Genomic DNA, 14,497 nt, shown 5'->3' with positions numbered 1-14,497 from the left:
AATATAAAATGCTGGAGTAATTGTTTTGTGGAACTATTTAAAAAATGTAGTTGTATTCTGTTTGATACAACATCATAGCTGAACAGTGCTCTGTATTATTGGTATGAAGGCATTGTTTTCAATGTTGCTGTATAAAAAAAACAGCTCCATCACACACCCTTTCCAGTAGTAGCTGACTAAACTATCAAATCAGCCATTGTTGAAAGCAGTTCAATTAGTTATTTGGGTTGCAGGGAGCTGAGGAGAAGGCAGAAACCATCCGATAATTTTGAAGATTCATTTTATTTTATTTAATTTTTTCAATAGTTGTGCTCTTGAACATATGTTGCAATGTATTTGACAGCAAGCATAGTCTCCTCGCACGTTGGCTTGATCTGCGACTCTGGAAGCAAGAATCCAAAGCGACCTTCGTCACGAAGTTCAAAAGTGAAAGAGTACTTTATCCCTAAGTCATAGGCCCAGTCATCTGAACCACCAGCGGCAGGGTCTGAAGGAAACAAATATTGTTTCAAAAATTATGAAACAGGTACAGGTATGTCTGACTGACTACATAAAATACATGAAAACCAGTGTTTTTGTCTGCAGTCATTTACTATTTTGAAATATAAAAATAATATGTCAGATGTTGACCTTCACTGAAGTGGACTGGGTAACCAAGAGTTACATTCAGAACACATAGAAATAAAAACATGAACATACAAAATGCATACCTTTGATAAAATGGCACTTTGATGAATATGATTTATCTAAAAATGCCAGCAATCATTTAGCCAACCCAATTTAAATAGTGTTCCTAATAATAATATGTTTGTGTTACATAATGCTAGTACTAATTAATGCTTTCATTCATCAATAAATGTCAAGATAACACATCATCATGATAATCCAAAAAGGAACAGTAAAATGTGTAGAGTACTAATCACATACTTATGAACTGAAGTTGTCATTTTTAACTCATAACTAATGAATATCTTACATTTTTTAAACTATGTGGGACAATATTTTATTCTATGCGATTGCCATATAGTAATGAATAGTTAATTTTTCATTTATGATATCACATAGTGTTGATAATTATTCTTCTAAATATATTTTTGAATATGTAATATAAAAAGGTCATAATTAAAAAAAAAGGATATGGATGGAGCTGAACTGCATTCGGATGTACCACCATTGACCAGCACTAGGATCGCCCTTTTTCGACTGTTAATTGGGAAATATCTTTGAGGTTTTCTCTGATTTTTTTTTTCTTTTTCATTTTGAGGTTGTGTTTTTCTTGACCCCAGGGCAATGCGATTGATCCATTAGTGAAAACCATTTTTCCTTAGGTTGTTCAGAAATAGCCAATAATTTCTTGTCAGTTGATATATAGCTTTACTTATATGCCCAAGTTGTGGAATTCTTGACCCTGCATGCATGATGTGATTCTTTTAGTTTTTAAAATGATTATTTATCTAAAATTCACATTACTACCAAAGGAATTGAATTTGTTTTCTTAGGTATCTATGATACAGTATTAAGTGTAACTTGTGAAAAACAAATAAGTAAATATAAATGTAATACAGAGCTGTAATTTTATATGGACTTGACTTTTCATTACATTCATAATGGCTAACATGGTACAACACCCTTGTTTTTTTAGTAAATTCTTTTACTAGTGACATCCATGGTGGGGCGGTGTTTTTCTAAAATTGTTAGTGCTTGATGCAGCAATAACTACTTTAATGGGAAGAAGTAAACTGGTTTTAAAATTATTGCTTTATTGGCACAATATTTACATGCTCATTTTCCAAATGGATTTACAAAGGGAAATATTTAAATAAGATACTGCATACAATATTCACTGCATGCATTAAATATATGATGAAAAATGACTAGGAAGTAAGAAATCATTAGATGCTTCCTGCTATAAACTGTAATCATGAGAAGAAAATATGTAAATTAATTACAGTATACAATTAAGTAGGATTATGTTAATTATTTTATTCACTGAGTTTTTCTATTTTTTTTATTATTTAACCCCTTGTGTGCAGCAACATGACTGTATTCTTCTGACATGTTTTATATATTTAAAATGTTTGTTTGATGGTTTAAATTAATGTTCCATAAAATTACTTTCTTAGACTCCATCCCGCAAGTATCTCAGTATTTGGGAGCTCTGGTATGTGGTACAGTGCCAAGCTTTTTTTTTCGTCTTTAGAGGTACTTAAAGAAACCCTATATCTGGTTAAATCTTGGCAACCTTTGTTTTCTCAGTTTATATGTATTTATTTTTTCCATATTCACACATACTAATTTTTGATTTAATGTTTTGCTCTATTCTTTCTTTACTTCTTTAAATGTAATGTCACTAGATTAATAAAATAAAATAAAATAAAATAAAATGCAATTGATAAACTTACATATCGTCACTGCTCCAGGACCACTTGTGTAGCGGGTACCATAAAGGCTGTACAATGCATTTGAAGCACTTCTTGCAATGTCAAGCTAAACAAAGGTGCAGTAGACATACTTAAAACTCAACATATGCATAAATATTAACAAATTTGATTTATAAAAAGTGAAATAGAATAATAAATCATAGATAGACAGATGGATCACACATAAACGTCTTTGATTGCATTTGGCTAGAAGCTGAAAATTTGATTAATATTAAAATTGGAGGAAGAAGCTTCTATTCAGGCAGTCAGATCTCTGCACTGCTAGATGCCTTATCAATCAACTTCATTCTTGATCCATGTGGGAGACCCTTGTTAGCTGATTTATTTATTTTTTCTCACACATCCACTGACACACCAGACAATGTGCAGCATGTATTTTATCAATACAAGGACACTTTAAATATCAGTGGTAAAACCATTAATAAAACAATCCCTCATGAGTTCACATACCAGTTCACTGTGGTGTGCCGCTAAGTCTGTAGTGTATGAATAAGGGAACAGGAGCAGTTGGGAGTAGGAATGGATTGTCAGGTAGGCCTTGATGATGGAACGGTTTTTTCGGATGAAATCAGCAACAGCTTTGACCTCAATTTCAGATTCCACTCTTGAGCCGCAATAGGTTTCACTACATGGTTGTTTGGAAGCACCCACAGCTGTATTGAAATTTCAAATTCAAATTGGATATATCAGTTTTCTGCTGCAAAAAAGTTGCTTTTTAAATACAGAGTAAACCTTTCTTATAAGTGTTTTGTACACTCAGGCAAGATTCCTAGACTTAAGGTGTTATCTTCAGATTAGGTATGTCTGTCATTGTTAGCTTTATAAAAATATATGTATCGTTACTTATTTCTGATGTTGTTCTTCATAATATATCCTATATAAAATTAATAAAATGCTTATAATTATTTTTTTTTATTGTATATTTTATGGTGGTTAATCTTTATATGTCATAAACCATACGTTTCTTTGGATACTTACTACACCACCCAGCATCAAAGTTTCGATTAGGGTCAGTACCAACACAAGTTGTACCAGAATTCTTGGAGCGTGTTTTTCTCCACATTCTGTCCTAGAATAAACATACATTAGAAGAACATTTAGTACTGACTTGAGTATATTTCATGTTTTATCTATAACTACTGAATAATGTTGGTAAAATAATAAATAGGAATTGAATAGTATACAGTATTTAGTTTGTAATACGAATAAGTAATAATTCAATACGCATTTCTAAAGATGCTTTAATTGTATTATTAATTAGAAAATGTAATTTAACAAATAAAACCTTGTTTAATATTTCTGTATTTCTAATGGTTCATGCATATAATGATGACAGATTGCCACAATGAATGCCACAGATTCATTGTTCACTTTTGGACTTCCTAGTCTAAAGTGGGACCCTAAATGGTAGACAACCACATGATTAACTTTAGGATGCTTCTACTTGACCTTGGGTGGTAGCATTTGTATGGAGAAGCATGTCAAAGTGGTTTTCCAGGAAAATGAGGCCTGACTGAAATACAGCATACACCTTTAAAAATAAACAGTTCTCTAATTGCTTTTTCCTGGTTTGTTTGGTTCCTCATAGAACCATTGCTCAACAAAGAACCATTTCATTCTGGGAAGGACTCTTTGCATGTGAAATTGGATCTTTGAAAACATTCCTAATATGCAGACAAAGAAGGAAAAAAATAATATATAGTAGGCTTCCTAGCAGGATACAGTAAGGTCAAGAAAACCTGAGTTTTGAAGGCAACAAAAGCCTTTTTTAAAACATGACCCACTGACATTTCGTAAATCTGATATCATTTGTTCATGTTTGTTTATAGAACCTGTTACAGATCTAAACAAATTAAGGTTCTTTCTGGAACCCTCAAGTGGATGTTTTTTTGGGAACCAAAAAATGGAAATATAAGTTGAATGTGCCAACTTTTCAGGTCTTTTCCGTGGCTCTGCCTAACTCTGGGATGAAACCTGGAAATTGCTAGTGACAGAGGTCAGAAAGGAACAGGGCGATACAGCTAACACAAGAGGAATGCCAAAAAGATATACATATAGCTTAAGTCTTTCACAGCATAAGACATCTAAAGTGACAGGTAATAGACTACATACTTCAAGTTTATTGGTTTATTCACCTTGTGACACTGAACAAGTTTCTAAACCTACCTTTACTTCACTTTTAAGACTATCTTAACATTTTCGTTGATTTTCAAAGTCATTCAGCTACATAAAATGCAATAGAAGTATAACCTAAAGCCACGGAGCAGATATAATTGTACCCTGGTCCATGTGTAGACGTAGCCATCAATGTTAAAAACTGGCAGGACAAACACATCCATGTTGTTGAGTAGACTGGTCATTGCAGGGTCAGACCCATATGATGTCACAGCCTGTAAAAAATACATTAATGATGATAATCATAATATAACACTATTAATAATAATAGTAATCATTTATAGAAACAGTAAATATTTAAGATCACGGTACACAATTGGTTGGCCAATCATGATTTTATATATATATATATATATATATATATATATATATATATATATATATATATATATATACTACATATATATACTATATATAAGTATATACATGTATATATATGTATACTCATTTTTTTCATTTTTTTAAATCTCAGCTGTAATGCTGGTAATGGAATGTCCATCTGTATCTTTCACATACATTAACAGTTTAATCAGCTCCACAGGAGGAGGTTGAGGTCCTACACAGCCATTACATTACACTACATTAATAGTGTACTGTAAACAGTGTTATTCATGTAAAAATAAAATTAAAAGGAAGCAAACCACAACACAGAATGCAAGCCACTAAACACAAACTCAAAAATAATACTCCTCAGCCGTGTTATCAATTTAATTTACAAAAATCAAAATTAAAAATTTTTTTTTTTTTATCTGGAAATTCGTTTTCTGTCTGTGTAATGGAATTTTCATTTGAAATGCTTGACAAAAGTTGCAAACAGAAGTAAGTGATCTTGGTAGCATGTGTTGATGTTTTGTAATCAGAGAACTTCTCACTGCTCAGATCTTTTGTCTGCTTTGGATAGAACTGATGTGATTAGTAGGTGATAAGGTTGTGTAGAGGTTAGCATGGCTGTCAGCATCTTGGGTTGTCTGTGTGTATGGTGCACATTCTCCACATGTCTGCTTGGATTTTTCTCCCATATACACTGACATGCGCAGATGAGATTAGTTAGTGATTTTGAAATGGTTCCAGTGTGTGGTGTGTGCTTCTGTGTGTCCTGCAATGAACTGACACACTACAAAGGAGTGGTTCATGCCATTTACCCAGCTACCCCAATCCTGAATTGGATTAAACAGATTTGAAAATGCATGCATGTATATTTGAATGTATGTACTGTATGTATGATGTAATTGGTGATTAAATGTTGTGAACTAAGGAACAGCTAGTAAGGCACTGTTGGTGCAGCAACTTGGACAGTGTAATGTCTATGTGGGTTCCTGGAGTGAGAAATTCATTGCATCTAAAAGAAAGTATAAATGAAAATTTTTTTGAGAGTAAGTTAGCTGACATACATACAGTATACAGTAATCCCTCCTCCATCGCAGGGGTTGCGTTCCAGAGCCACCCGCGAAATACGAAAATCCGCGAAGTAGAAACCATATGTTTATATGGTTATTTTTATATTGTTATGCTTGGGTCACAGATTTGCGCAGAAACACAGGAGGTTGTAGAGAGACAGGAACGTTATTCAAACACTGCAAACAAACATTTGTCTCTTTTTCAAAAGTTTAAACTGTGCTCCATGACAAGACAGAGATGACAGTTCTGTCTCACAATTAAAAGAATGCAAACATATCTTCCTCTTCAAAGGAGTGCGTGTCAGGAGCACAGAATGTCACATAGATAGAGAAAACAATCTCTAGCAAACAAATCAATAGGGCTGTTTGGCTTTTAAGTATGCGAAGCACCGCGACACAAAGCTGTTGAAGGCGGCAGCTCACACCCCCTCCGTCAGGAGCAGGGAGAGAGAGAGAGAGAGAGATAGAGAGAGACAGAGTTTGTTTTTCAGTCAAAAATCAATATGTGCCCTTCGAGCTTTTAAGTAGGCGAAGCACCGTGCAGCATGTCGTTTCAGGAAGCAGCTGCACAAAAGATAGCAACGTGAAGATAATCTTTCAGCATTTTTAGACGAGCGTCCGTATCGTCTAGGTGTGCGAACAGCCCCCCTGCTCAATCCCCATACGTCAGGATCAGAGAAAGTCAGCGCAAGAGAGAGAGAAGAGTAAGCAATCTAGCTTCTCAGCCATCTGCCAATAGCGTCCCTTGTATGAAATCAACTGGGCAAACCAACTGAGGAAGCATGTACCAAAAATTAAAAGACCCATTGTCCGCAGAAATCCGCGAACCAGCAAAAAATCCGCGATATATATTTAAATATGCTTACATATAAAATCCGCGATGGAGTGAAGCCGCGAAAGGCGAAGCGCGATATAGCGAGGGATCACTGTATATATAATTTATATATAGTGTTTGCATTGCCAGTCTTTTAAATTCTCTCCTTTTTCAAAATCGTATATATCATTATATTGCATTAATACTTTAAAGGAATTACATAGAAATATAAAACATAATGTTGCCAACCTCTTTTACAAACCACTGACAAAAAGCTGGGGAGATCCATTCTCTTGCATGAATACCACAGTCCATGAAGATGGCAGGCTTGGCAAATCCTGTATTTTTACCTAACTGTAATAAAAAAGAATGATTTCTGTATTTAGTGACATATACCTTACAATGAAATTTCCTAGTACACACTAGTATCACTGCATAGAATATGTAATTGTGTAATTTGTGCTATATGATCCATTTTCCTTGTCCTTCTTCTTTTGCAAATGTTAATTAATATCAGAATATTGAAGCAGAATTATTTTATAGTAACCAGGTTACATTTCTGAACCATTTAAGAGTTAGAAAGAGTAGAAACAATATTGATAGGTCAATGACAAGTTTCTTATATAATTTACACACATATACACAATATATTTCCATCCATCCATTTTCCAACCCGCCGAATCCGAACACAGGGTCACGGGGGTCTGCTGGAGCCAATCCCAGCCAACACAGGGCACAAGACAGGAACCAATCCCGGGCAGGGTGCCAACCCACCGCAGGACACACACAAACACACCCACCCACACACCAAGCATACACTAGGGCCAATTTAGAATCACCAATCCACCTAACCAGCATGTCTTTGGACTGTGGGAGGAAACCGGAGCGCCCGGAGGAAACCCACGCAGACACGGGGAGAACATGCAAACTCCACGCAGGGAGGACCCGGGAAGCGAACCCAGGTCCCCAGGTCTCCCAACTGCGAGGCAGCAGCGCTACCCACTGCGCCACCGTGCCGCCCAATATATTTTATATATATATTTAAATATATATATACTGTATTGTTGCATGTGTGTGTGTATGTATGTATATATAAATAAATAAATTAAAATAAAGCATACATTATTTATGTTTCTGCTGCTGTATGTATGTTAATTTTCCCTTGGTATTAATAAAGTTTATCTAATCAAATCTGATAATCTAAATAAAAAATGACTACAGCATACTGGTAACTATAGGGCATAACATTTCTGCCTACAAGCACATTGATCTCTGTACAGATCTCTTGAAACACTTAAAGTACCACTGACTTGCAGTATATGAAACCCATTTTCTTTTGATATGATCAATATATTGTTTATTGGTTACTTTTTGACAATTTTGTTAATTGAAAAAACAAGGAAAATAAATCTATACAGTGCTTAGTTTGTAATTTTTTCTGCTTATGATAAGGCTAAGTAGTTACTTTCACTTTTCTGATGAACTAAAATTTACTTTGTGTATTTTGGAAAATTGACCTATTTGTTTAGAATATGCCCTTAAAAATTATTTCCTGCCCAGGTTTTAACCTGGTTTCATTACACAGTCTTAATGGTGTGCAGTCTGGCTGATTTTCAGTCGTAATTTTCCCTGTTAGTACACCATGGGATGGGCTGGTATCATATTGTACTGTGATTCTGACTGAAAACGTTTAGAAAATAATGACAGAGTGAAACAGTAAGTAGTTATCACCATAATATAATATTGGCTAATAATGTATAATAGTGACAGAATGAAACACAATAAGTAGTTATCATTATAATAATATAGTCTAAATAAATCCTACAGATTATATGCTGTAGCATTATATTAAGTGCTAGTCCACTGTTTAGTACTTTTTGAGATAAACGTTTCTCTTCAAAATATTTTCCCCACCACCTCCCAAAGCTTTAAAAATCTCTCTAACACTAACTCAGCATAACCTACTATTCCTTTGTTTGTGATACTTTATAACCATAATTAACTCAAGTAAAGCACAATTGTGCAAGGTTTCATGTAGCCCACATTTGGGCTGAAAGCAGTGTAATTTAAGTGAAATAATAAGCTCTCATCTGCCAAGCAAAATAGCCCTGTGAAAAAACAGTGACAATCTGGTTAGCTATTTCAAGCTAAAGATCCAAACACGAGAGAGTTTGTGTGAGAATGTAAGATAATCCGTGAAGTATTAATTTAATTTTTCATTAATCCTGCATTGGAATAAGTGAAGAGCTGGTGTTCTATATGATTTGGACACTTTTGCTTGAATTACACCATTTATTCTTTACCATTTTTGATATTTTTTCTAAACGCAAATATAGCTATACACAAACCAGTCAATTAACCCCACAGTTTTCAGAAACATATGCCTGACATTATTGCCAAAGTTGTATAGTGCAGTAACATGCAATAGGCCATATATTGTGCTACAACACTTCACCACACAAGCTACCTAAATGCACAGTGTTACCTTTAAAAGAACCATGTGTCTTCCTTCAAACGTTTGTCCAATCTGTGTTTTAGTAACTAGTGTGGGGTTTTCTGTAGCCATGCTTTCAGCCCACTCTGAAATCTGATGAGAAAAAAGTGATATGAAAAATAACTGATGTCTGAAATGTCATCCCATTGTAAAATGAAAATGTGCCAGTTTAAAACAGTAGAACAATTTTTTGCCAATGAAGTAGAGTAATCTAACATTAAATCAAAAATCTTAAAAGGGTACTTTTTTGTTCTCGGAACGCATCTGGGCAAAATATTTTATTACTTGCAACATTTATGTACTTGATACAAAAAAACTTAAAACTTCATACCTTTTCCCAGGAGTTGTATTTCTCATAGCTATAACCAGCTGTTGAGCGGTGCTTGTTGTCAAATTGTCTCTCAATTGCCTTCTGCAGATCCTCAATTAGAACTCTATAAACATTAATATAGAGGAGGGGACATATTATTTTCTATATATCTTATATATTAACACAAAAATGTCTATGTGTTATAACTTAAACATACTCATATTCCATTCCACTTCTCTGCAAAAGATCCTTTACAAGTAAAACATCTTCATCATTGACCTGGACATCCACATTAAGGTGAGAAGTGACCTGATCAGCTCCTTCAGGATTCCAGAAATTAAGCTGATGAGGGAAACAAAAAAAACAGATTTCTGTAACTAAGCAAAAACCTTAGTATCTTTAGGTGTGTTCACAGAAATTGTACTCTTCAGCTCTTTATTGCCCTTTGAAGGGTATGAATTGGTTGTTTTGATTAAGTCAGTTATTGCACTTTTTATTTTCATTAACAATAACTGTTATTGTTACAATAAATTCTGTCATAAAAGATAAGCATACGTATTGCCATACTGCATGTCAGATTTGCAGTGTTCAACTTTGTTGTGGAGATCTTATGTTGCTAAAATAAATAAACCACTCCTACAGATTTTTCTATTAAGTCTCAATTCATTTCAGGTTGAGAACTGCTTGAAAAAAGTAGTCACCTGTTTATTTACGCAATCTCAGAAAATGAGTTTCTTGATCTGAGTAACATTTGACATTTGTTTAACATATGTTCACCCATTAAGTCTAACACAACAAAGATCTTATTATGTTTAGATGCAGAAAAAGTATTTGATATAGTTGGATGGGACTACCTATTTACCACATTGCACAAATTTGGGTTTGGCCCAAACATATGTGCATGGATCAAACTACTTTATACTAGTCCAGAAATCTCTTATTTTTATTAACAGCATTATTTCGGATTACTTCAAACTAATACATTGCACTCGACAAGGATGCCCCTTGTCACCTTTGCTTTTTGCAATTGCCATTGAACCATTGGCTGCATACTTTTGAAATTCTTCAGAGATAAAGGGGATTTTCAGAGAAGGATTTGAACAGAAAATACCACTATATGCAGATGATATGATACTATATATATCTGACCCAGAAAATTCCTTGCCTTCCTTGCATTCCTAAAAGCATTACCAAGTTTTCAAAAGATACCTGGACTCAAAATCAATTTGAATAAAAGTGTAATTTTTCCTGTGAATTCTCTAGCACTCATTTTTAGACTAGACAGCTTCCTATTTATCTTAGCAGATCAGTTTAAATATCTAGGGGTAAATATCACAAGTAAATATAAAGCTCTTTTTCAACAAAATGTTGCTGTCTGCATGGAAAAAATTAAACAAGACAAGAATAGATGGTCTACTTTCCACCTTACATTAGCAGGGAGCATCAACATTGTTAAGATGACCATCCTTCCCAAGCTTCTGTTCCTATTTCATAGCATCCCCATATAGGTTTACAAATAATTTTTTAAGAAATTAGATTTAATCATAAACTTATTTAATTTGAATTTGAAACATCCATGCATCCAAAGGGTGACTGTACAATGACCTAAAGTAGAAGGGGGCATGGCACTACCTAATTTTTAATTTTATTACTGGGTGGCAAATATACAAGCAGTAAAGATCTGGACAGCGACCAAAATCGATGAATATACACAAGCCTCGTCTGCAGTAGAAATAAGCTGTCACAGATGGCCAGGGTTCTTGTCTGGCCGGGATGCCTCTTCATTGTATGGACTGGGGGAGCAAGTGTGGACAGAGCATCACCTCCCCCAGAACGCTAGATGGCAGCCCCCCTGGATGGCAGCGATATCTCAGACTTCCGCAGGGCTTCATGGGAATTGGAGTTCGTTACAGCCCTGTTGGGATCCGGGGGTGCTGCCAGGATGTGCTGCAACTGTCCCTGAGCCTGTGTGGGCGGTTCTTCCACCACACCCGGAAATGCTGCCGGAAGTGGGTCAACGAGCACCTGGAGCACTTCTTTGTGACCCCTATAAGGGACCAGTAGACACTATTTCGGGAGCCAGAGTCGGGTGGTAGTGGATGAAGCTTGCCAGAGAGGAGTGGTAGAGAAAGAAGAAAAGAACTTAAAGTATAGTAGTGTGTGGATTGTGCTTGTGTTCAGGACTGTGTTGTGTGCCTGTGGGAATGGGGAAAGCACTTTGTTTTTATAAGTGTGCCTCCCGTGTCTGTCTGTGTTGGGTTAAGCGCTGGTATAGCGCCATCTACGGTCACAAAACTTTTGCAGTAGTTCTTTATATTCCCCGCTCTTTACCCCAGTTAATACAAATTATCGTCAATACACTAATAATCCAGTTGCCCTTCATTCACTCAGAATATGGAACCAATGTAGGAAGCACTTTAAGAACAGAAAAACTTTTATCTGTTGCACCTCTACATGACATTCACCTTTTCCCACCCCCTCAAACATATGCAGTATTTAATGTTTGAAAAATGTTGTGGATTAAAACACTCAGAGACTAAGATAATGTCTTTGCATCCTACAAACAATTACACTTCAATTTTAACTTCTCATCAACACAGTTCTTCCACTACTTTCATGCTAGAAATTTTACTAGACAGAACCTTCCCAATTTTCCTCACCTTCCACCTTGTTCTATTCCAGAAGAAATATTGATCAGTCTTGAAGACTCAGATAGCATCTCTACAATTTATAAAAATATTTTAAAGTCCCTTCCTTTCAAAGACTCCAGGGTACTTTGGGGAAAGGATCTGTTACTTAATATTTCTGAAAAGCACTGGAAGGCAGCCATGCACAGAATACACTCCAGCTTTGTATGTGCAAAGCATTCAGTCATTCAAAAATCTTTTATCAAGCACATTTATCTTATTTGAAATTGTCCAAAATGTTTCCAGGGCAAATTTCAACATGTTAAAATTGTAATCAAGTTCTAGCCTCACTTGGCCATATGTTCTGGGCGTGCACCAAATTAACAAAATTGTGGACAAAAGTCTTTGTATGTCTATCAGACAGCCTTTGTGTCACAATCTCTCCGAATCCATTAACAACTGTGTTTGGTGTACTGTACTCCAAGATGGGCTTAAAGTGGAGAAGGACAAATAAACTGTAATTGCCTTTACCTCACTACTAGCACATAAACTTATCTTGCTCAACTGGAAGAATCCTACCCCACCATTTTAAAATCGGTGTGTAAATGATTCTGTATACTATTTGAAATTGGAAAAAATCAAATTATCACTTGGAGGATCTGTTTAAAACTTTGCAAAAATATGGCATGATCTAATCAGTAACGTTTTAGAAAAAGCTTCCATTTCTGGGAAAAGGATCCTTTCTTGCTGCTTTCATAGAATATCTTTGGTTGTTGGCTCTCCTCTCTTTCTTTTTGGAGGGGGTTGAATTTTGCTTTGCTTATGTTTGAGTGTATAGAATGTTATCCACTTATTTTTATGTTTGTACACAAACTTTAAGTCTCGAATTAATGTATGATCAATTTTGACCCACAGTTTCTGTACTTTATGTAAAATACTGTAGTGTATAGTATGGAAATGTTTCATGATACTATTCACTCCATATTAATATTATACACTTATTTGGAAACAATGAATATTTACATACCTTTATTTTTTCTGCCAGATTTTTAATTTCGTTAACATGGTATTCATTGTCAGGTTTCAATCTGAAGACTTTCACTCTGATAAAAGCAAGGCAACAATGATAAATGCAAGTGCAACAGTGACAGATAAAATGTAGCTCTCAAAACAAGTTTGCAAAAAGAAGAGTAGAAAAAAGGTCCACAAGAGAGCGTCTCGTCCTTGCAAATGATTGCTTTATAATGTCGATGTTGAATTACATAAGTAAGTACATTTTTAGCTATGTTATTTTATATCTTTGTAGTTATTGTGCAGTCTTAAATGTGGTTTGAAAAGAAACACATGCATATTATTTATTTAATAATATTTTAAATTAAATATATGGTTCTATAGCAGCATCCGTTACCCATCAAATCTGCTGGTTGATGGTCCAGCTGAAACCGCCACAGTCAGAGCCAAGAGGAGAAGTGCCTTCATGTTGCCTGTGTAAAGAAACTGGCGTCGACAACAAGTTTTTATACTGTTTTATCACCTTCGAAAGCAGCCAGCTAACAAAATCATCATGTTTTTTCTTGGAAACATTCCTAACCCTATCTGTGGAACTGAAACAGCTGCTCACTTCTGATAGCATTCTTTTTTTCCCTTGAAATGGGACGTGGTGCACACACAGCAATATGCTATCCTTCATGTACACCTTTTACCAGAATAAATAGACAGAATTCCTCTATTGGTTATAAAATGCACCTTTTTATAAGCCAGCTCTAATTTTACAATATAAATGCTTCTGTATGTGGGTGTATGTGTGTGATTTATAGGCTCTTTTGTTATTTTTATTTTTGTAAATAAATCTTTCTTTTTTGTACTTTTTTGACTTTCTTATAGTTACCTGAATTCATGGATAACTGAGGAGTGCCCCTTATTGACCACAGTTCATAACATATATATATATATATATATATATATATATATATATATATATATATATATATATATATATAAAAAAAAAAAACTTGGGACGAGACTGTGACAAGACGTGATCTTTTGAAGAGAGATCTTTAAAAGACAGAGACAGAGAGACACTTTCATTCTCTGCGAGATGGGCAAGTCACGTCCTACTTACAACATTTGGGTGCAAGTCCTGTGATACACATGCAGAGCAGGTTAGAGATAATGGAAGTAGGAAAATTTGAAAGTCTCAAGAAAATGAGTGTAAAACTCACATTAGCGCAAATAATAG

The 14,497-nt window shown here is 34.9% G+C and overlaps 1 protein-coding gene across 1 annotated transcript; it reads right to left on the bottom strand.

Moving 5' to 3' along the window:
- Positions 1–263: 263 nt before the first annotated feature.
- cpb1 (carboxypeptidase B1 (tissue)) lies at positions 264–13,807 on the bottom strand. Its single transcript, XM_028792242.2, has 11 exons — positions 13,667–13,807; positions 13,286–13,361; positions 9,849–9,973; positions 9,653–9,755; positions 9,313–9,414; positions 7,077–7,181; positions 4,721–4,831; positions 3,420–3,510; positions 2,892–3,094; positions 2,403–2,487; positions 264–487 (listed from the first exon to the last, which is right to left on the bottom strand). The coding sequence occupies exons 1-11, from the start codon at positions 13,735–13,737 to the stop codon at positions 300–302; spliced, it is 1,260 nt and encodes a 419-aa protein (XP_028648075.1). The 5' UTR covers positions 13,738–13,807; the 3' UTR covers positions 264–299.
- Positions 13,808–14,497: the final 690 nt, after the last annotated feature.

Source organism: Erpetoichthys calabaricus, chromosome 2 (genome assembly GCF_900747795.2).
Source record: "Erpetoichthys calabaricus chromosome 2, fErpCal1.3, whole genome shotgun sequence".
Taxonomy (NCBI): domain Eukaryota; kingdom Metazoa; phylum Chordata; class Cladistia; order Polypteriformes; family Polypteridae; genus Erpetoichthys; species Erpetoichthys calabaricus.
Note: the sequence above shows the minus strand (reverse complement) of the source record. Positions and strands in the feature narration are given on the sequence as shown.